The sequence below is a fragment of the Thermobia domestica genome, chromosome 11 (assembly GCF_964235325.1).
Source record: "Thermobia domestica chromosome 11, izTheDome1.hap1.1, whole genome shotgun sequence".
NCBI classification, from domain to species: domain Eukaryota; kingdom Metazoa; phylum Arthropoda; class Insecta; order Zygentoma; family Lepismatidae; genus Thermobia; species Thermobia domestica.
The window spans coordinates 170,786,675-170,810,048 of NC_137464.1; the positions used below are offsets into that span (position 1 = coordinate 170,786,675).

General features: G+C 34.9%; 1 protein-coding gene across 2 annotated transcripts in view; it reads left to right on the forward strand.

Moving 5' to 3' along the window:
* The window catches only part of Grip128 (gamma-tubulin complex component 5), a 136,571-nt gene that overhangs the window by 42,123 nt on the left and 71,074 nt on the right, over positions 1–23,374 (forward strand). For both annotated transcript variants that reach the window (XM_081731328.1, XM_081731329.1), the window contains 4 exons: positions 4,412–4,511; positions 19,555–19,723; positions 21,363–21,630; positions 22,900–23,122. In XM_081731328.1, coding sequence (XP_081587454.1) covers positions 4,412–4,511; positions 19,555–19,723; positions 21,363–21,630; positions 22,900–23,122 — 760 coding nt within the window. The remainder of the gene's footprint in view (positions 1–4,411; positions 4,512–19,554; positions 19,724–21,362; positions 21,631–22,899; positions 23,123–23,374) is intronic.

Here is a 23,374-nt window from a genome sequence, read left to right on the forward strand (position 1 = left end):
TTGTTTGATAGCTGTAACAGTTGAGAAGTCATTTACATTCAAAGATTGACACCATTTCTGCTCCAGGTAACAGGCGGTGGATCTAACAATGCAGAAGAGGATGTAGATAGTACTGATGGCTGGAGCACGTAGTTCCCGACTTCAACAACAGATACCCCGAGAGGGCTCAAATTTTCCATGGCACTGTCACATTTTTGATGATGAAATTTCGTGTAACAGTTAATATGGCGGACAAGTCTTGCAGTAGCCATGCTAACACGGCTTCCTACAAGGAAATGTCTATGATAGTCCTAGCATCCTCTGTCAAAGGTCCAACGGGAAGCACTTGAGGTCTTTCAATAAAGTGTGATGTCAGGCAACTATTGTGGGAGTTCTGCAAACCCATTAGTGGCATCCATACAAGATACAAATGCATCAAGAACTGGCAGAGGACAACCAATACAGACAGATCGAGCTATGTACCTGGAACTTATGTCATCAACAGGAAACCTCGTTCGTACAGAGCATTTTGTTTTCCAACAGATGTATTTCCGTGTAAATGTTGAACACCTGGCAGAATCATCGATACAAAAGTGACGAAACACCGGTGACAGGACGCATCTAAAAAGTCACAATGTGATATGGTATGAAACCTGTGACGCCCGTATCATTAAACTGATTTCGTCGACACCATTTTTAGTTCTTCGCGCTTTTAGATCAGTATCCTCGGCCAATATCACAGAAGACGACACCTTCCATCATTTTTCAGCAGAATGAGATTACGGACAAGCGGTTCATTAGTGGCTAGATGCGTAATTACCAAATCACTGGATTGGACAAAATGGTCATGTGAATTATCCATTCAGATCAACTTAACTCCCCTTGAATTTTTTGCGTTTGAAACCCCTTGTTAACTACTGGAAAATATACAACTCGCACGACTTACACCACTGCATCGTGGAGCCCTGTACTGACATACCACCATATATGCTCAGACCGGTCCGGACAGAGTGCGTCGTACACATTATAGAGTTCGTTTGGCGCGAAAGGCAGTAAATTAGCACAGTCATAGAACCTAGCTATGAATAGCGGTACACGGTGTCAGCGTAATTACTTTGAATCATTACAGCTATCAAGAAACTAATTACATTACATTTTAAAAATGTCTTTAATATCCTGCATAACTTCACTGCTATTACTAACAGGGGAAGGTCCCACAAGTTGTCGCTCAAATCTGATTGCTACGATGGTCACTACGAAAGTTTTGAGATACGCATTGTTGTGGCACAGTATTTGAATTCCAACAATTGCGTTCGGTAGTGGTATCCAGAGCGAAGAAGCAAAGCAAGTTTCAACTCGCCTCGCTTATCGGCGTGGCCGTATCGCCTTCACTTGTTTGTTGATGTGAGCAGTATTCGGCTGTCTAGAATGGAGCTCGAAAGGGAACATTTTCGGGCAATGATCCTTTACAATTTCAAAAGTGGTTTGAACGAGACACAAAGCTTTGACCGTTTGCAGGGGGCATTTGGGGACCTTGCTCCTTCTTGTGCTACAATTTTTCGGTGGTTTGGTGAATTCAGAAGAGGCCGGACATCACTTAAAGATCAAGAGAGAGCTGAATGTCCGGCAACAGCTGTGTCAGATGAAAACATTGCCGCTGTGGAACAAATGATTCGAGAAAATTCTCGAACAACTTTCAAGGACATTGAATCTACAGTGAACATTGGATCGCCAGCTGTAACAAAAATTCTTCATGATAACCTTCGGCTCAGGAAGGTTTCATCTCGTTGGGTGCCTCACACTTTGACTGAACAGCAGAAGCGCATGCGTGTGGAATGGTGTGAAGAAATGCTTGCAAGATTTGATGAAGGCAATTCTCGACGCGTCTCTGACATTGTTATTGGTGATGAGACTTGGATTTATCAATTTGACCCTGAAAATAAATGCCAGTCTACAGTTTGGATCTTTCCAGGCGAAAATCCACCCACGAAAGTGAAGCAACCGCGAAGTGTGAGGAAGAAGATGGTCGCAACTTTCTTCTCCAAATCTGGCCATGTTGCAACTGTTCCACTTGAAGAACAAAGGACTGTTACACCACTGTTTGCCTAACAAAAGTGTTCCAGAAGCTTCGGGAACGGCGTCCAAGAACTGGATTGCGTGGGATCCTGCTTCATCATGACAACGCGTCCGCACACACGGCCAACATCACAATTCAGTTTTTAGAATCTACGGAGGTCAAACTTATAACTCATCCGCCGTATAGCCCTGACCTAGCCTCGTGTGATTTTTTTCTGTTCCCCAGGATCAAAGATCGCATGCGTGGGAAGAAATTTTGCAGCCCTGAAGAAGCTGCAGTGGCTTATGAGAATGAACTTTCAACACTTGAAGAAAAAGACTGGCAACACTGCTTCCAAAAGTGGTTTTCGAGGATGCAAAAATGTGTACAGTGTAATGGTGAATACTTTGAGAAAAATGTAAGTGTTAAATTGATTTTAAGTATGTAAGTTATTTCATATCTCAAATCTTTCGTAGTGACTCTCGTACATGAAAATGAGCAAAATTTAAGATGCTGTGGACCAGAAGGATAGGAGCTACTGTGCTACACAATTTGAATATCCAAAAAATTATATCTTGAAATTATGTACGTTTAAAGTAAATATCTTGAAAACCGTTAAAGCAATCAAAACAAAAGTTGCACAATATAATTAGAACAACCACAATATATCGAAAGCCACAGTATTGCCAACTCAGCATAAAAATATTTTGTTTGAAATAGCACCATATACAAGTGTGCGCAAATTTAAAATGCACATAACAGTAAAGTTTAGTGGTACAGTGTTGCACATTGTTGGAGCTACGTCTGCTGAAAATGTTCAATGGAGAAGTCTGATATGTGGCGACAGATGGTAATAAAGGAATGCATTAGAAAAAAGTGAGGGTTTTGCATTGTACTTCTGTAGCCCCGGTGAATAAGCAGACAACTCGCGAAAACAAAATGATACACGCGAGGAAGGAAACACGTGTTTTCTAATTCTGTAAACTGGTTCTCCAGGTTATTTTATTAATATTTGGAAGAGTACCTTCTTGGTTTATGTCTTTCGTGTTAAGTGACATATTCTTTTACTTCCTCTCCTACATACCATATGATTATGTTTGTACATTGTAATATTACTATATTCACATTGAAAATATAATTATTTTATTACTACCTCGTTTCGTTTTTAGTCGGCCCGGATAGTCGTGTGGACTAGAAGGCTAGACAACCGACATTATGAATTGCGGGTTCCAATCCCCCCTCAGACATGTTTACGTTGTACTTTTCACCTTATATTTCATTGTTATCTTTCTCTCTCATAGTGGTTCGGAGCTGACACAAAACGTAAAAATGACATCACTCAATTTCGTTTTTCAAATGCATCAATATTTTGTGAGACTGCTGACATTTTGCTATGTTATACTATCGGTGTTATGCATTTGAACTAAATTCATAGTATGAAACCCAGATTCCTTTATTACCATCTGTTGCCATATATCAGATTTCTCCATTGAACATTTTCAGCACACGTAACTCCAACAGTGTGCAACACTGTACCACTACACTTCACCATTACGTTTAGTGATAATAGTGCATTTTAAATCTGTGCACACTTGTATATAGTGCTATTTCAAACAAAATATTTTATGCTGAGTTGGCAACACTGTGGTTTTCGATAGGGCATTTTGTTCTTATTATATTTTGCAATTTTTGTTTTGATTGCTTTAACGGTTTTCAATATATTTACTTTAAACGTACATAATTCCATGATATAATTTTTTGGATATTCAAATTTTGCTCATTTTCCTTTCTCATGATGCTCTATCAGATGTGCTATGTGACAATCAGATTTGAGCGACAACTGGTGGGACCTTCCCGTGTAAGTAGGTGCCAATCTGATATGATGGGTTTCAAGATGGTGACCATGACCCGGAAGTATCTCGGTAATTTATGTGGGAGGTTAGGCGTTAAAGAATATTGAGAAAAATCTTGTAGTAAACCTCTAAAGTTTACTCTATTATGTTCCATTAAAATATTTTCTTCTGATTTTTAGGTTAAAATAACTTCGGTGTGTGTATTAACGATCATTGATACGCCACAGTGTAGCACACCTTTTAACACTAAAGCTCTAGATGTTATAGATTTGTAATTTAATGAGAGATCCGAATTATATGTACTTCCACCAGAAATCGAACTAGAGCAACTAGAGCAAGTAGAATAAATCTCTTCGATACGAAAGAGTTATATTTTCATGAATGTAGTTTATGAATCAACAGATTTTTATACAAGTGAGGAAGGTTTACACATATAAATAAAATAAATTCTTAGAGGATATAAGAGTCATCTTTGATGAATCGTTAATGATTTTTTTTTTTTTTTTTTTTTTTTTGTAAGCAGGACGAAGAATTTGGCGGTGATCTTGATCGTGATATTGATTGCATGGAGTCCGAGACAGAGGATGGAGTAAATTACTCAATCGAGCCTCAATGTGAAATACGTAAGTATATAGTACTAATGTGAGAACTAATCTGTATACTGTAAAGGGCTCTCTCATGCTCGAGGCTGGGTGGCTGTGGTTAAGTTGTAACCTAAAGTCACCACAATGAATGTAATATCAATTTCCCAGCACATGAGAGATGGGTGGAGGAAATGTTGATATCTGTAGTTCACTTAACAACTCTTATATAATCTGCTTAAAGGATAAATAAAGCTTTAATTGGATTTTATATGAATTAAAATATAAAATTAAGCCAAAATGAACTAGACAACTAATTTAGACATATTTCTTTTACAGAAATCAATATCCTCCTCCCACGTGAGTTCATATACGGAAGTCATAACAAGGAGATCATTGCATTTATAGTTCCTTCGATTGTAGTTGAAGTTTCACTCAATATTTTAGTCGCCCTTCCTGCAAGCAGTACTACTGTAGTATCAAATAAAATTCATATCGTTGTTTTTCAAAGTCATTTATTGAATAATTAGAAGTCAAAAGCCCTTTGGAACTTGCTATTAATTAGAGCAGTAAGATATTTTTTAATGTTTAAGCTGACATAAACATCATGACCACGTTATTGCATTGGTGATTTTGGCTTTTTCGTGATTTTGGACAGCCTTAGCTCTGAAACTATGCACTTTTCCCCACAGGTCCATAGAAACTTTTTGACTTATTTTGATACGAGGAATCACCTCTTACAGTTTGTCGGTATAGTTCATTAACACCCTATAGCGAAAGAGAGAGAGAGAGAGAGTAAAACTCATAACTTATTTATATATACATAAGAGGTTGAACAAGATAAAAATTAATGATTTTTCTCGGCTTATATACCGGCTTCTTAGAAATAGTGTCACTATTCGAGCTAATTTAAACATTCCTTGGTAATCTATTATTAATCTCAATACGTATTTTATTTGTTTTTACAGGTTCCCGTTTAGTAGAAGCCACGTTGGACTTGATCAGTATCACTCATTTGTGGTTTTTGCGACAATTAGATAAATACCTTAGTGAATATCATAATTTATATCACTTTCTACACGCAACAATTATTATGTTTGATTATTTGCTTCATATATATATATATATATACACACACACACATATATATATATATATATAATGTCTTACACTGCTTAACTTTCACAGAAAGCTCCACTAAACGAATTACTAAATATTTGATACAAATGAAAAATCTTTTTTATCTATCACTTCAATACTTCAATGTAGTTTCTTGTAATGTCTAGTTTACTAAATTTATGATACAAACGCAAAATATTTATCATCGTTATAGCATTTACTCTGTGTTTTAATATACAGTTTTCCAATCATTCTATGTTCCTAATGATAATATTTTAAATACAGTGTCTCATATTAATATCACCTATAAAAGCAAATAATAATTTCAGGCGTAGTGTTCTCACAACAAAGTTCCACTCTGTGCGTAGTGATGTGTTCTTTTGTATGTGCGTTTGTGTGTAATTTGCTCATAGGGTTTGGCTTCGGTTTGTGCGCTGTTTAGGTACACTTCTACGCTTCAATAGGTAGAGAATGAACACTAACAAATTTTGCACTCTGGCTTTGATAGGAAATAATGAAATTGACAAATATTGAATCTTAACGGAGTTTCTTCCGACTCAGTAACATTCTTCCTATCAAATGTTGGTTCCAAATGCAAGAACAAAGTTACCCAGATCATATTGCAGACCTTTAGCAAATTATACCACTAGAGTTGTTAACACTGTTACAATTAGAGATGCAAGGGCTCTGAAAAAAAGCGGCTTTTTTTGAAAAAAAAAACCTCGGGTTTTTCTGCTTCGCTTTTTTGCTTGGGAAATTTTGGGCTTTTTTGAAACTTTTGCTTTAAATTGATAAAGCAGACTTTGTTTCGCTTCTCTACAACAAAAAACTCATTTAAATAGTGGTTGATGCAGATAATAATATGAAACCTCGAAAATAAACCATGAATTTCAAAAAAATTTTTTTAAATTCTTAACATATTTACATTATGAATTCCAAAGGATTAACCAATATATGTAATAATATTTTATCGTCTTATATACAATAAGTACTTTAAAAAATGATACACAAATAACGCAAAATTGTATATAGTATTTTTACTTCAAAATATCACACACCCTCTTTTTGAAGCAAAATAAAGAAAACATGAGAGAAATCTGCACATCAAGAGCTTCGTTTCGGGTGGTTCTGTACATTCTTGAAATTTTTCAGTTAAGTTTTAACTTTCATATACATTGTATGAATATTTCGAACAACTTTTTCACTGATTAATCACATACGTAATAATATGTTACCACCTATTAGGTGCTTCGGATCTGCAAAATCGTTAAAGCTCCAAATTATGTAATGCACTGACTGCTCCTTAAGCTTGTTCAGAATCGGGAAAGTATCGAATTTTCTGTTCATTTATCATATACGTAATAGACGGTTCATCTAAGCGTATGGTTTCCTAAGCTATAGAATATATAACCACCATCACGGTTTACCCAATGCTGAAGGTTTCTGATTTTTTAACAAGAAAATTCAACATATAGTTACGAAACTTATAAAAAAGAAAAACTATGGAATACATTTAAAAAGACTGGAAGAATCAATCACTGTTCCAATTCACAAGAAAGACAACAAAATTGATTGTAATACTTATCGAGACATTTCTCTTAACATGCTATTAATAAGATTGACCCCATACGCAGATGAAATTATTGGAGATTATCAGTGTGAATTTACTCGAAATCGACCAGATATTTACCATTCGACAAATACTCGAAAAGAAATGGGCATATATTATCCAGTACATCAACTGTTTATTGATTTTAGAAAGGCTTACAACTCGGTAAGGAGGGAAACATTGTACAACATTCTTACAGAATTTGGAATACCGAAAAAGCTAGATTTATTAAGTGTTTAAATGAACTCCAGAGTAAAGTCCGAGTAGAAAAATGCGAGCTTCCACGTCGAGAATGGCCTGAAACAAGGATATGCGTTATTGCCGTTATTATTCAGCTTTGTTCCGGAGTACGCTATAAGAAAAATCAAAGAGAAACCAGGGCCTAGAGTTGAATGGTATTCACCAGGTTATGGTGTATGCTGATGATGTAAATCTGATAGGAGAACAATCGAAAGAAATGCAGAGGCCTTATTAAACACTTGCAGGGACATGAGTAAATGCAGAAAAATCTAAATACAAGGAAGTTCACAAGGAAGTTACGGCAAATAATGAATGCGTTAAATATCAATTAATGCTTTCGACACAGTGGAACTTTCAAATATCTTGGATCAGTATTACGAGACCAAAATGATACCCACAAAGAAATTAAATGTCGACTAAAATCAGGAAATTCTTGTTATTATTCAGTTCAAAATACTTTGTCGTCGCGAATTCTGTCAAGGAATTTAAAGCTTAAAATATATGAAATGATAATCATGCCTGTTATGCTTTAGGTTGTGAAACGTGGTCGCTTACGCTGAGGGAAGAACTCAGACTGAAATTATTTGAGAATAAAATTCTGAGACAAATATTTGGACCCAAGAGGAACGGGAATGGGGAATGGCGGAAACTTCATAAGAAGGAACTACATAATTTATACGGTTTACCAAACATCGTTAGAGTCATTAAGTCTAGGAGGCTCAGGTGAGCAGGTCATGTAGCCAGAATGGAAGAAAGTGGGAACGCTTTCAAAGTTTTAACTGGAAATCCAATCGGAAAACGTCCATTAGGAAAACCTAGGCTCAGATGGGAGGACAATATTAAGATGGATCTGGCAGAAATAGGAATACAGAGTAGAAACTGGATTGAATTGGATAAGGACAGAAGTCAATGGAGAGCTTTTGTGGCCATAGAGAAAGAGAGAGAGAGAGAATACATTTAAGTTAAGCACAACTGCACAACAAACATGGGTGAATGGTTAGCTTTCGCGCTTCTATCGTGAAGTCCGGGATTCAACCCCGCATTCGGCCATTTTGACAAAAGTTTTTCTTAATTCCATCTGTGAATATAGAGATAGTGCGTGTACTGTGAGTCCTGGCCGACTTACTTTCTAATCGTTTTTTAAATCTTTGTTATTAATTACCAGCAGTGATGGGTTTGCGAAGAGGGTTAGGGTGGGGATGTCTTTCGGATTGAAGCCTATACCCCGAAATTACTGAATTTCTAAAACAAACTAAATATTAGTTTTGCCTTTACTCATAAACTTCAAGCTGTCCTCAAATAAAAAATTAGGAATTTTTAGAAAAACTAAGCATTAATAAGAAAAGCCCCTCCCAAAATACTTTTCTAAATCCCTTTTGATTATCAGTATAAAATGGTCTTCAAGGTTGTATCTGGAAGATTGTAGCTGAATATACAAACGAAACGAAATATTTGTTATGCCCGTACTCATAAACTTAAGGTCCTCTTAAATAAAAGTAAGAAATTTTTAGAAAAACCAAATATTATTCAGAAAAAAAAAACCCTCCCAAATATTTTTCTAAATCCGATACTGATTATTTCTATCAAATGGTATTCAAGGTTGTGTCCGGAAGATTATTGTTAAATCATTGTACAGCTACAGTATAACGGAAATGTGGAAGTACGCTCTGACAGACATATTGAAAAACGTATGTTCTGATGGATATATTGAAAAACGTAAGTTTAATTATGTGTTAGAAGCTAGAGTACTAAGCTCTAATAAGTGAAATACGGATGACTATAAAGGAATGATCTAGAGAAGAAAAAATGTCGATAATTCAGAAGTTAAAATAGTTAAATAGCTTCTACAATTGCCCTCAAATACTAAGTACTTTATGTTTACTTTAATTCATAAACCATGTGCTCCATCCATCATGATGGTGAATTCCAGAGCGAAATATGGCATTCAGGTCATGGAATCTTATTTAACTTTAGAGTATACTATAAGAAAGCTATTTAAACAGAAAAATCATGAAAATGAAAAAGCAAAATTTCCAAAATTCTCGTTTTTTCCTCAAAAAAGCCGGCTTTTTATGTGCAGAAACCATTGATTCAAAAAAGCCGGCATTTTTGCATCTCTAGTTACAATAATAGTAATAATAATAAATACTGTGCTGCAATAGCAGTCCTACGGCTTCACAAACAAAAGATTGGATTAATAATAGGAACTTAACAAACTAAAGGACATAAACAGACACTCACCAAGACAAAATAACAATGGCAGAAACGACTGAAATTAAAGATAGACAACTATGAACAGAGAGAGGAAGATTTAAGTAATTATACACAAGAAACAAACACCAGAAAAGCAATCAAGATAATAGTCTATTTTACACAAAATTTAATCAGAACGATAATAAAAACATGACCAGGTTCTCACCGACCATGTAGATAATCGGGAACAGAAGGTAAGCGCTCTGTGAAAAATACTGAGGAGATATATGGAATGTAGCAAGCGTAAAACACAATCCATACAATTCCGTAACAACGAGGGAAACTTTCTTTCTCTACTAGAAAAGAAAAGAGAAGACCCACAAAAACAGAAACTACCCAACAAAAGGAGAGGTAGTCGCATTTTGTTCAAAGCAAAAATGCAGATACTGAACTGATACTGAAAGAAAACGTAAACAATATGAAAGAAACCAAAATCACAATAGATGACGTCAGAGATGCATTTCAAAGGACACGACTAGAAAACACCGGAAATATGCAAAATACATAACTACCTGTACAAGAAGATAACGCAAACTCATAAACACATTATACGAGCAATAAATGTAGTTTTGAGAGAACAAAAATTCTTTCTGTCTTGTTCAATAAAGAAATGGCGTATATACTAAACGAAGATGAAAAAGACACAAATAACTCAGCAAACTTCAGACTAATAACATGTCTTCCGACTATATACAAACTGCTAACTGTAATACTAGCTCAGAAGATTTTAAACCACTTCAGATGTGATTGAATAACAAAAATGATGTAGAAAAGGAGCACGCGGATGCAAAGAGCAAATGATAATAGGTCAGATCACCCTCACAGGCAGTCAAGAAAAGACAAAACCAGCACATATGCTACACAAGTTACCAGAAAGCATATCCTAATCCCACACAGCTGGTGAACTGATGCACCATGGAAACATGCAAAATATATCCTACTATATTCAGTTTCTTAAAGCGACTATGAAAACATGTCAAACATAACATAACATTACGAATGAAAAATGAAAACATCACTAGAGAAGAAATAAACTTACGACGAGGCATATTCCAAGGAGACTGACTTAATACCCTTTCGTTCTGCCTACCTTTTAAGCCATTGTCGAAAGCAATAAGAAACACCAACACTTCTAATTCAAAGACACACGAACCAACGAAACCTACAAAATAAGCCATCTTTTCTACATAAATGAGTTAAAGATACTAAATCGCAACTGGAGAACGTAATAAAACAGACATGCAACAAGGACATAGGGACGAAACTGTGCATATCCAAATGTAAAACTACACATAAAAAAGGAAAACAAACCACCCAACCCCGACATATGTTAAACAACCAAGAAAAGCTAGATGGCATGGACGAAAAGATACAAATACCTGGCATATGACAAAGCAGAAACATCCCATATACGGAAATGAAAATGAAAATAATTGAAACTCATACAAGAAAATTTAAAACTAGACTTCAAAATCACCTGAATGCGAAGAATAAAGCCATAGCAATCAATACATAACCTATTCCAAGACATTATACAGTGAAACCTGTCTATGTTGGCCACCATTGGTTTCATCGAAAAGTGGCCAACTTAGACAGGTGGCCAACTTACAGAAAATAAGTGTGATTTGTGTATTTTTAGAATAGGATTTCTAGTATTACTTGATTGTAAAATTTTAATAAGCAGTGCCACGACAGCTACTTATAAATAATGTATATATAGTAATCATAAAAATATACAGTTCTAGAAAATATTACTATAGTATGCAAGAGCGCCGATTTCTCTGTAAATTTGGAGGGGGGGGGGGCATTTAGATGCAGAAGGTATATATATGAAGATTTTAAGACAAATTGCACTCGAATTATACCAATTATTGTATACTCATAAATAAAATAGGGGCCACATGAGCTTTGGGGTGCCCGGGCCCCCTCGGTTCCCCCAGGATCGGCGCTTTTGATAGTATGTTTAATATATATGCATACCTTTCTCTTCCTGAAAACTAGTCTGGTACATTGGATTATTCGGATTGAAAACACAATAACACAAACAACCATGAAATAGAAGTGTATGTACGCAGTTTATTGAAATTGATATTATAGCACACTGAGTTATTCAGATTGAAAACAAGAAAAGCTAAGTTATAAATTGAGAAATTCATATGCAATTCATATGACTTCTTTTCAGTTGTTACTGAATGGTGGTTCATTCTAGACATATTTGCTTTATTCATTTTGGCAGATATGCACATTCTAATATTGTAGTTAACTGCCTCTTGTTAATGAGCTAGAAGTGTTTCCCTCGGAGCAAAAGATGTTTTGAGAAAATCTTGAGGGAATTCATATTTCAAAACCTCCGCTACCTTTTGACATGCAGTCAGGTGCCAATAAATGACAATTGAGCTTTAACCTTGAGAATTTTCCGGAATTACTAAAGCTTCCCACTGATGAAAGGAGCCGATATAGCTAATGGTTTTACCAAAACAGATAGGGTAAACAAATACATACAACCATTTCCTGAATTCCTGTACGTGCTTTTTCTTATTCACATCTTCCTTCACCACCCTTTTATGAGGGTAGTATTCTGGCCATTGACCTCCAAGAACAAATCGTGCGAATCTATGCTTCTTTGTGTCCAGTCACAAATACAGAACATCTGCCTCTCATATGGGAATTCGAAAGAGTTAAGAAAAATAACAAAACTGTACTTTTCGTGGCCAAGATACGCAGGTAAATTTATCATTATTATCATAGGGTAAACATTGCTTCAGTGTGGCCAACTTCCAAGATAGACAGGTGGCCAACTTATAGAGTAGCAAGTAACGAATGTCTTATGGGAATATGCAGGTTCAAGACGAACTAGGCCAAGATAAGCAGGTGGCCAACTTAGAGAGGTGGCCAAGTTGACAGGTTTTACTGTACTGAGGAACTTGACTCATTAAAGAAATAATTTTTTTTTAAAAAAAGACAATAATAGTTGAAAAGGAAAATGACAACCAACACCCCTCTTAACCTTAGCTTATGACAATTTGCAAAGAGTCGAATATTCAAAAAAAAAAATCAGATGTGATTCAAGAACCAATTCACGTTTCTCGGAGAATACATGGAAGGAAAAATGTGACAATATCCTATAGACAATAAATTCACAAATAGCCAACAACGTCGTGTTCATTGAAACAGGACATACAGTAGCAATCCAAGACAAAGTTGTACCAACACTATACTACAGAAAATACATCTCGAAAGACCCAATGAGAAATATAGACAAACTCAGATGTCAAGACAAAACTGAAACAATAGGACTATCCTTGGAAAATATGAAATACAAACATCAACACAGAAAGACACAGTATCGAAGAAAAAATTGTACACCAAATCAAAGCAACTCAATGAAAACTGATAGCTGAGAAACTGTAATATGAGAAATATGAGCTCCACTACGTCATGGAAACAAAACCTTCAAACTATACTGGAACGGATCCATCACTGCGCATAAAATCTTGCAGTAGACCAAGATATTGTCTTAGGAGACAAGAAGAAAAATTAACCTTCATAATGAATGTTGCAATTCCATCGGATAACAATCTGCAGAATAAATTGTAGAGAAAGAAGGGAAGTACATTGACGTTACAACTCAAGTTAAAAACATGTGAGAACAAGTAACTAACCGCATTTTTACTTATAATATCTGCCACTCTTAATACTAAGTATTTTTAAGACAAAACTGAACAAAGAAACACATCGCAAGATACAAGATACAATTGAAAAAACGTTGAATACATATATTCCTAAATTACAAAAGCCTGCATTACTATCGATAAACAGAAAAGAAAAAAAAAAAAGTTCCTCAAAGACCAGGACAGAGTAGAGAAGAAACTGCCTTAGCCAGGCCCGACCACAATACGAGACAGAATCTGACAAGGGAACATCTTATGTTGATAATAGCATTACCCAATCAAACAATGCGTAATCGAGAGAGGAGTGAAGAAAAGTGAGGAATCCAAAGTTTTACTGGCCAATACCCAGAAACACAGGAGATACAGAGGAAAGAAAGATCTAGAATTATGTGAAGATAGCAATGCAAAAGATACACTTACACAGAAAGAACTTCAAAATGATATTTACACAACAGTATAGCAAACAAACATTGTACCCACAGACATGCTCAATAACGTCATCTGTAATGCAGTGTTGCCAACTGAGCACAAAATGAAGTTTTGTTAAGTGGCACGAAACACAAATTATAACACCCAGAAAATCTAATTATGAGTAGAACCATACCTGTGAAGTTGTACAGTGTTGCTAACGTTTGAAGATAGGCCTATATGATTTCCTATATGAATCTCGGATGTAGAAGAGTATATACAATATCGAACTAGTTGAAACCAAAATATCAGACCACAAACTAGAGTATAATCACTTAAGTACAAAAATAACAGACGAAGCACAGTGCCAAAGCATTTTTGCCAAACAAAAATATCAGAATAGTACCAAAACACCGCACATAAGCTGAAATGATCCATTCCCTTGAATGACAAAGTAGTCCACAGGCTCGCAGCTGATGCACATCTTCGATTTCCGATTGGAGCGTTCTGCAACATAGTAGTAGTAATAGAATTCTACATTAAGCTAGAATTTGTGGGGCCAGAATTTGTGTTCCTTGCCATTGAACAAAACTTCATTTTGTGCTCCGTTGGCAACACTGCATTACATACTATGTTATTGTGCATGTTTGTGGGTACAGTGTTTGCTTACTATACTGTTGTGTAAATGTCATTTTGATACTTTAATTATTTCGAGTTTTTTTTCTGTCAGTGTATCTTTTGCAAATGCTATCTTTACATGATTCTAAATCCTTCTTTCCTCTGTATCTTCTGTGATTCTGGGTGTCGGTCCGTAAAACTTTCGATTTCTCGCTTTTCTTCACTCCTCTATCGATTGCGCATTGTTTGATTGGGCAATGCTAGTATCAATATAAGATGTTCCCTTGTGAGTGGTATAATTATTATTTACATAAATTGAGGGCAACTAGCATTGTGCATATAGAGATGGCTATGAAAATAATGGAAATGGATTACCTGATTAATACGCCATGAGACTACTGGTATCCTGCCGTACAGTTGTGATTCGTCGTGTTGACTGAAAACAACAGTTGGACTATTAAGATACGCGTGGCCATCTAAATTGTTCACATAATCACTGATGGTAGTGCATCTTGTGAGCGAAATCACAGGACTACAGAATACCAGGAAATTGCATCCAGAGTATTATAGTGCCATCGCCATGTAGAAAGGAACTCGTTCGGAGCATTTGAGCTTCCACCTATATAAACACAACGTACTGTTAGAAGTGAGGTGAAAGAGGACATATTACGTGTTTACAATATTCGGCGGTCCTCTTTTCGCTGTCTCACATTGATGAGCACATTTTAGAAACTCTAACCTTACCGCAGATATTAGGTTATATAATTCGCTTTAGACTGTGATTGTCGCAATAGGCTCCTGAAGGTGCTGATTGAGTTTCGCAATTACTTTTGTTTTAGCTCTGTAGTCCATGGTGGCAATTCTCTTCTATTCTCGGCGATTCCTTTTATTGAGGGTTCTGTTCCATCTATTATTACTCTTCGTCGACGTTATTTCGCTGTGAGTTCTGTAGGCTGTCATCAGTTTAAGCACTGCTCCTCGCAAGACACCTAACACGCTGACTTTAAATACACTTGCATCAATTAACTGTGTACTCACAATTTAACTTTTGAAACTCAGAGCTCCCATGTTACATCATTACCACTTAACTGCTTCAACACACATCTCTTCTGTCCCGCTTGACGTATTACAAACAATAACCTAAAATACCACTAACAATGCCAGGTAGCGCTGCACAGGCATCCACAGTGTTTCCGCATAGAACAAGTCATGTGTTACAACTACTGGTGTTTTCACTATTTTGATAACGATCTGTACAATGACGCATTGGTAATGTGCAATTCATGGTGGAAAGACTACAAGGTGGTTGCATGCGCATGTGGCCTTGAGTGTCGTGGGCAACGGGAGAAGGTGCGGCTAGAAGTGACAAGTGGAAATTCTTTTGTGTTCGTTTAAGCGATATCGAGAATTAAGTAACTAATGAGTGGGATGTTCGTAATAATGAATAACGGTTACAGAGATATATAACAATGTATTGGACCAAAAGAATAAAGTATCCATCTCCCATGCCATGGGCGACATTGTTGGGGTATTTTTACACTAAGCTTTTGAAATATTTCTTCATTTTAATCATACCTTTGAATATTTATGTATACATTTTTAGGGGGTCCCTCCAGAGTTACAAAATTAAGAATGACTGCAGTAAATATAGAAATATGGTAGATTCTCGAACAATCAAGGAAGCACGGTGGCTCAGTGGCAGAACGCTCCTCTCTGGTGCAAAGGGTGCTGGTTCGCTTCCCGGTCAAGTGAGTTTGTGGTGGACAACATCATGTCCGTGAGTTTCTAGGGGTACTCCCACATTCTCAGTCCACCAAATTCTCCCATAATCATTCACTTGCATTTATCATTTGTCTCCTTTAGTGCACACGACATAATCATAGAACACTAAACTAAACTAAATTAAACTAAACTAAAAAAAAAAAAAAGCTGTTCGTTTTTCATACTGAATAATCAAAAACTAATTTAAGATGAAACAAGGAATTTCTGTTCTATCCAAGGTATATTTATTATTACACACAGAACAGTTATTTTGGCACAATAAATAGAAAAAAAAAAATATACAATAAATATCTACCATCCTAGTAACTCTAACAGTACTAACTACGCTTATCACTGTTTCCCGAATTTATTGTAAATATTTTGCCAAGTGCTGTGTAATCACTCTACCTGCTCGTTATCAACTTCTTTACCCGGTCCTACGAAGATAAATTAACTACAAAACGAGATTAGAAATGCTAGTGTTCTTGCTATTTCTTCTGTTTTAAGGTGCTTTGTGTATATATATTTCTATATATTGTTAGAACACGATGAAAATTTGTATATGTAACGTTCTATTTCGTACAAATGTTTAATAATACAATTTGTTGTGGCGTATATTTTGACATTAATATTCAGAGAACTCAATTTTACCAAACCTCTTGTACAAATACAAATTCTATAAATAAACCATCAGTGATTTCGAATATGATGATTTTTTAAAACAAAAATAAAAACGATGTTTAAAATTATATATATATATATATATATATGAGCAACCTCTTTTTTAAAAAGACTGCGCAAGCATAACGAAAATATACGTATGTGCACCTCTGTTTACGAAAGCCATGAATTCGCCCCTGAGATATTCTCAAAATGAATATGGGATCATCTGAAAAGAATTCTCTTTCAAGCAAAATAATAATAATAATAATAATAATAATAATAATAATAATAATAATAATAATAATAATAATAATAATAATAAATCGAAACCGATCAAGTTGTTACGAAAACATACTTGAGTATACATAAATATATAATCATAAAGTGCGTTAACGACATATTGCATTTTAGAGTATTCAGGCCAATACATACTCGAATGTATTACTTCACATGTTAAAAAGAAAAGAAAAGAAAGAAAGGAAAAGGAGAAAAATATAGTGAAGCAATATTGGCTTGTTCAAGCTTCAAAGTTGTTTAATATGAACTGATATTGCTGTTTCTTTTGCTTTGAATTCACTTAGCTTAAGCATTGATTACATTACGTTTATATAATTACTGTTTGTACTAAAATTTTCACTTCGTTGAAGATCACTACAAATACAAACAAAGTTCGCGTGTGAGATACCAGCGAGCAAGCGCTTGTCAAAAGTCAATTTGCTAGTTAGATGACGTCATAGTCAGAGCAACAAGAATTTAGCACCACATTGCATCCACCTTGTAGTCTTTCCAACATGGTGCATCTCTTGAGTAAGCGCTAGGTAGCAAGTACATGGTAAGAGGTAAGAGGCTCTGAATTCGCCGAATGCATTCTTAGTAGCAGACGACACATTTTGTCTTGAGCGTAAGAAAAGCAAGCAGGGTGTCACTTACAGTATGCTAGGTTTGATTTTGTTATGTGTACAGTCACCCACAAAAGTACCTGGACCCCTGACTGTTATAATTCCATTACTTGGGGTCCAGGTACTTCTGTGAGTGACTGTACGTTAGGAAAGTTGATGGATATAGCAATTCTCAACAGTGCAATTCCATTCTCTTAGCTCATAGTAAATAAAATTATGAAAACAAAAGCTCATGTCTCTTACATTAACTGAAGAATGATTTAAACCTATTGGAAGAATGGTCACCGTTGTGATCGAATATATACATCATAGGAGATTTCATACAGACATGGGATTCAACACATTATAAAAGATATAATTGTAAATATGTAAAGCAATAAATGCTAATAAGAATTTCACAAACAACATGAGATGAAGAAAAATCGTAGTTTCAGAAAATCAAGGATGGAATTCAGAAAGTTGTTTCTAAATAAGTTTCAGAATGTTTCCAACTTGACGGTCTTAAAGAAAACATTAATCCTTTATACTCAGCTGTAACGTTAACAATTTTATTGAATTGTGATCCACGCAGAAATTTCTAATGAAATAGGCAGGCCTATCACATACTTTCCATGCATAATTCGATAACTGCTTGAAATGTTAAAAGAGACATAATATGAATTTCTGAATTCCAGGTCACCATTTGTTCTATAAATTTCCTCTGGGGATGTGTAACTATACTAGGTGTGATAGTATTCAAATTAAGTGCTAAACGTCAATTGAGACGTGTCTCCTCTATTGATGACATCACAATCATATTCAGAAATTTACACCATAGTAACCATTTAGAATATTAACATGAGAACTTGAAAGAAATTATTATTCGTCAGTCACTTCACTGATTTTCATTCGAAAGATTACATTTTTAACTTACAAGTTTAAGCGGTCTAACCTTTTCATAACTGTTCTATTAGCTTAAAGTTTCCACTTATTTAACCTCTGGGAGATCCGGTGTAAGTTGTAATGATACTAATTAAAATTCAGTTGTAGATTGTGAGTACAGTAAAGTACCTCAGAATTCTTTCCATGATTCTAAGTTTTGCACATAAATTTTCATGTAAAGTTAGTGTTATGAATATAAACTCTCTTATCTGTGGTGTACGTACCGAACCTCAAAGACCCACTCTTACTAAATAATTTAATGCAATAATGAGATGAGTTAACTGAAGTGAGCGTAAGAGGGCTTCTATAATTCAATTAATTTGTATTTATGTGTTTATTTCTTATCTTTCTTTCTGTTCCACAAGAACTCATAAAATTTGTCAGGTTTTATTTAGAAACTATAATCCTTGCACTGTAATCCTTTTTATCAATGATATCAAATTTCAGACATAATCTATTATGAAATCGAGCCAATTTTTGAGTTCTTTAACTAATGCCCTCATTCTTGGTTTATTCGTTTTATTGTTGCCAGTTGCAAGAACTTGCAGATAACGTGTTCATTATCTTATTTATTTATTTATTTTTTAACTTCTTTGGTTAAACATACTACTTTTTTAGTTGAATGAAACTAATTTATTAGAAAAACCATGTCACTGGAATAATTACATTGGTACTGCAAGATTAGTAATGTCATTTAATTAAGAAAAGTATACTAGACGGTTTTTGTATTACGTTAATACTAGTGCATTTTCTGGATAATTTTATGCTGTATCCTGGTCTTATTAATCATAACTCAAGTTTGGTGTTTTAAATTGGAAATTAATTCGATTTGAAAAATCCATATTATTAAGGATATAAATATAAAATAAATAAAAATTAAATTATAAAGGTTTAGTATGGTGTTAATTAATTTATTATTTCAGTCCATTCATCGAAGCCAAATATAGCTCCACTCAGCTATAAATTACAAAAAGAAGGAATCCATGCACAACAATGGCTTTATAATCATGTTCAGAACTCGTGGTGGCATCGAGAACTAGTCAGAGAGAACGTTGAAAGTAACTTTCTTTCTGCACATTTTGCTCACGTGTGGTGAGTATCTTGATTGTCAGGAGAACTTTACATGTGGTTTTCCTAAAATGACAGTTGTTTGAAAAATATTAAGCTGTATCGCATCACAGAGCTACACAAAATCATAAAAACGTGGTAACAATGAAAAATTGGATACCAAATTGCGATGAATCCGTGATCAAGATTTAGAAGAAGAATGGAATTTTAAATATATGAAGTTGGCTATAATTCGTTTCATGGCTAGTAAAATAACTGTTTTCCTTTGCTCCAAAAATACTACAAAAAGCTAAATGCATTTTGTACTCGATTGAAATCAAAGAGGTTTTTTTTTCTGTATATTAAATATTAAGTGTTTACTTGATCTAAATTTTTTAAAGTATTGTACAGAGATAAAAAAAAAAAAAAAAAAAAAACCTCTTTGGGGATTCATTTGGGAAAAAGAGTAAAAGTCTTAAATGTATAAATCTCATATTCATCGACATTCCTTTGAATCTTAGAATGTGTTGATGAGAATCTTGTTATCAGAGAGTTAAATAAGTTAAATATACTGTATTATACAAATTTATAGAACAATGTAGTCATAACGAATATTTTTTTTTTCAGTGTATCTTACAAGGGAAGTTCGGGAGAAAGCACTCGCCTGCAGAGAAACTAAGCATGCCATTTGAGGGACCAATTAATGGTGATTACAACACGCTAATAAAATTCCTGTATGGTTGAGAACTGTTCGAGAGATTCAACTTGGAAGTTGATATGAAAAATTGAGCATATGCGTATTTAAAAGCGTTAAGTACATCATTAGCAACAAATATTGATATACGAATCGAAATCTATCGGAGATAACAAAAAATATGTTTTGCAATAACTAATGGGTTTGTTAGTTAAAATTAGTCATTGTATTGTTTACAATAATGATATGTTAGAGATGATAAAAATCACTGTCTATGAAGAAATCACACAGGCAGAAGATTTTCTTGTACCATGAAATTTTATATGTACAATTGCGTTGCATCCGTCAAAGGAACAGTTGCTTTACCAAAGCGAAAAGCAAATTAGACAGGTGATTCAAAAGGTATATAGTTTGTTCGGTAACCTGCCTTGTGGAACGCAAACTGAAACAATCCAATGTATCGCGGTGATCGGAACTGACTCATTAGCATAGACACGAACTTTATTTGTTTCTTTTGTTAGTACATCATAACGTTCAGATGGAGAAGTTTCATAGTATGTACTAATCTCGTGCCATAATCTTTGATTGGTCGGAATCCATACACATCAAATGGTTGTATAAATAGTGTGCAAATTGTGCATTTAACGTTGAATCTGTCGAAAAGGTCTCAACCGTACAGGAATTTTATTAGCTTGTTGTAATCAGCATGAATTTTTCTTTCAAATGGCATGCTTAGTTACTCTGCAGGCGAGTTCGTTCTCCCGAACGTCCCTTGTTAGATTTTAGTATCCATCGCACTTGGATATATAACTTTGTCCAGTTATTGTACGGATATATAACTTTGTCCAGTTATTGTACACAGTTCAAAATCAGGTTTAGCGAATCAGAACATTGAATGTATTAAAATATTAACTTGTGATTATAGTCACAGAAGATAAGTTTTGTCATAGTACCTTCTATATTTTATTATAGTGTATTACCTTCTTGTAGGGAATATGCATTAGAGGCCGAAAACTCAAAAGAAAAACAACGTGAGCTACTAAAGGTCGAAGAGAAAATTCTAGCAAATTCAAAGCTGAAGGAATTTCCTCAATTAAGTAAGGATTCTTCTGAAGGCGGTATCAGCACTATAAGTGAATACAAAGTAATTCGAGAAGTACTGTGGATGTTGCGATTACCAACTAACACGTATATCTTTGAAGAACAAGGAGGAACATATATTGTTAAGCCGGATATTACAATACCAAGTTTATCAAAGGTATTTAATGTGATCTACTTGCATTTTATTTTTCTATTGTATTTATTTTTCTATTGTAACTTTCTGCCTTTACTTTAGAACTATCAGGAGAGCTTAAAATGTTTTGCAGGAAGCGGTCGCGATTTCGACGTAGAAGTTTCATGGCTTCTACGCGCAGCGAAATCTAATTTTGAAAATTTCCGTCAGTTTGTATCTGTATAAGCCTAGCACACACATTGTTTAAGTTTGGTTTCCCTTCTTTATCTTAAATAAATATTACAATTTGTATTATTACTTTGTTATTGCATTTGTTTGTGATAATTTAAACCATTTATTAGGATAAAGTTTTCTGTACGAGAGAAAATAGAAACATTTCCGCGTCTACTGATTTATTGCCAGATTACAAACCATAAACGAAAAACAAGATATACATAATATTCTACGCACCTTTTTTCTGTTTTTCCACGTAATCACCACGTCTGTTGATGTACTTGTGCCAGGATACCACAAGTTTCCTGAAGCCTGCTGCGTAAAAGGCGGCCGGCTGATTGATCACAGAACCAATGACGAACAGTTCAGTGCAGTATCAGCGAGGAACGAGGTCGACTCGATCACTCATTGTTCTGGAATATTTTCTTGCCCATTTTCAGACTTCTTGCACCAACATTGCACACTTTGAACTGTTATTCAGTTATCCCCATACACCGATTCTGTGGCAGTGTGTCCGTTGCATCTAGAAAAGGAATAACACTTCGCTGCTTATATGAGATGGATGTCCTGAGCACTCCAACCATCGAACGGCGCCGTGCGGTGGAAGAAATCGGATGTTACACTGAGACTGTTCTAAGGAAAGCCTACCGCATCGCGCTATATCTCAATTTTGTATTAAAATGTATTACACGCTCCAGAAAGCAAAAGGCGCAAAGACTTTTCGATTCTTCCCTCCTATAGTACGTGAAAATGTTTTACTTATTCACACGAAGGATTTAAGTAGGTCAATGATAATAGCATACACTTGAAACTAGTTTCAGCAGTCATGTCATCTGATCTCTAAAATGTTTTTATGCATTAGGTCCTTCACATTTATATATAAATATATATATTACTGTTATAAGTATATATAATAATGCATGTACTAGCGGAGCTTATAATATGTATGTATAAGAAAAATGGGTTATACATACAGTAATCCATCTTTCTAATATGGATTGTGTTAATTTCCAGTTGCTCATGAGTTTATCCATTTGCTTAAGTGTTATGACTTGCTTACTTCGTTTACTATTTTTGCAGGGAAATTTTCACAACTTGTTAACAGACCTGTGCCAGTATTTCTGTATGATCAAATGCTTCCAAGATTTCGCAGATAGTATGCATATTGTTAAAGATGGTTTAAAATTGGAAAACAGTCATCTTCCATCTAGAACGTACGAAGCTTATCTGGATGCCTTATCGTCATTTGTATATGCTTTTTATGAAGAAGTGTCCGAGTTAGAGAAGAAAGTGAAGCTTCAAAGTTAGTAATACGTTTTCTTAATGTCTTTTGTTTAAGGTATTATACATATTGAGTTATGCAGAACTTACACATTTTTATACTTATACTTTACTTTAAATCAATAAAAAATATTGTAGCACTTTTAGTCCGAAATCGTTCTACATTGTGGATATAGTAACCAAAAGATACCACTTGAAGGATAATCGAAGATTAAAAAAAAAATCGTTAAGTGTAAAATCGGAAACTAAGAGAAAACAAGAATGCAAAGCTTGC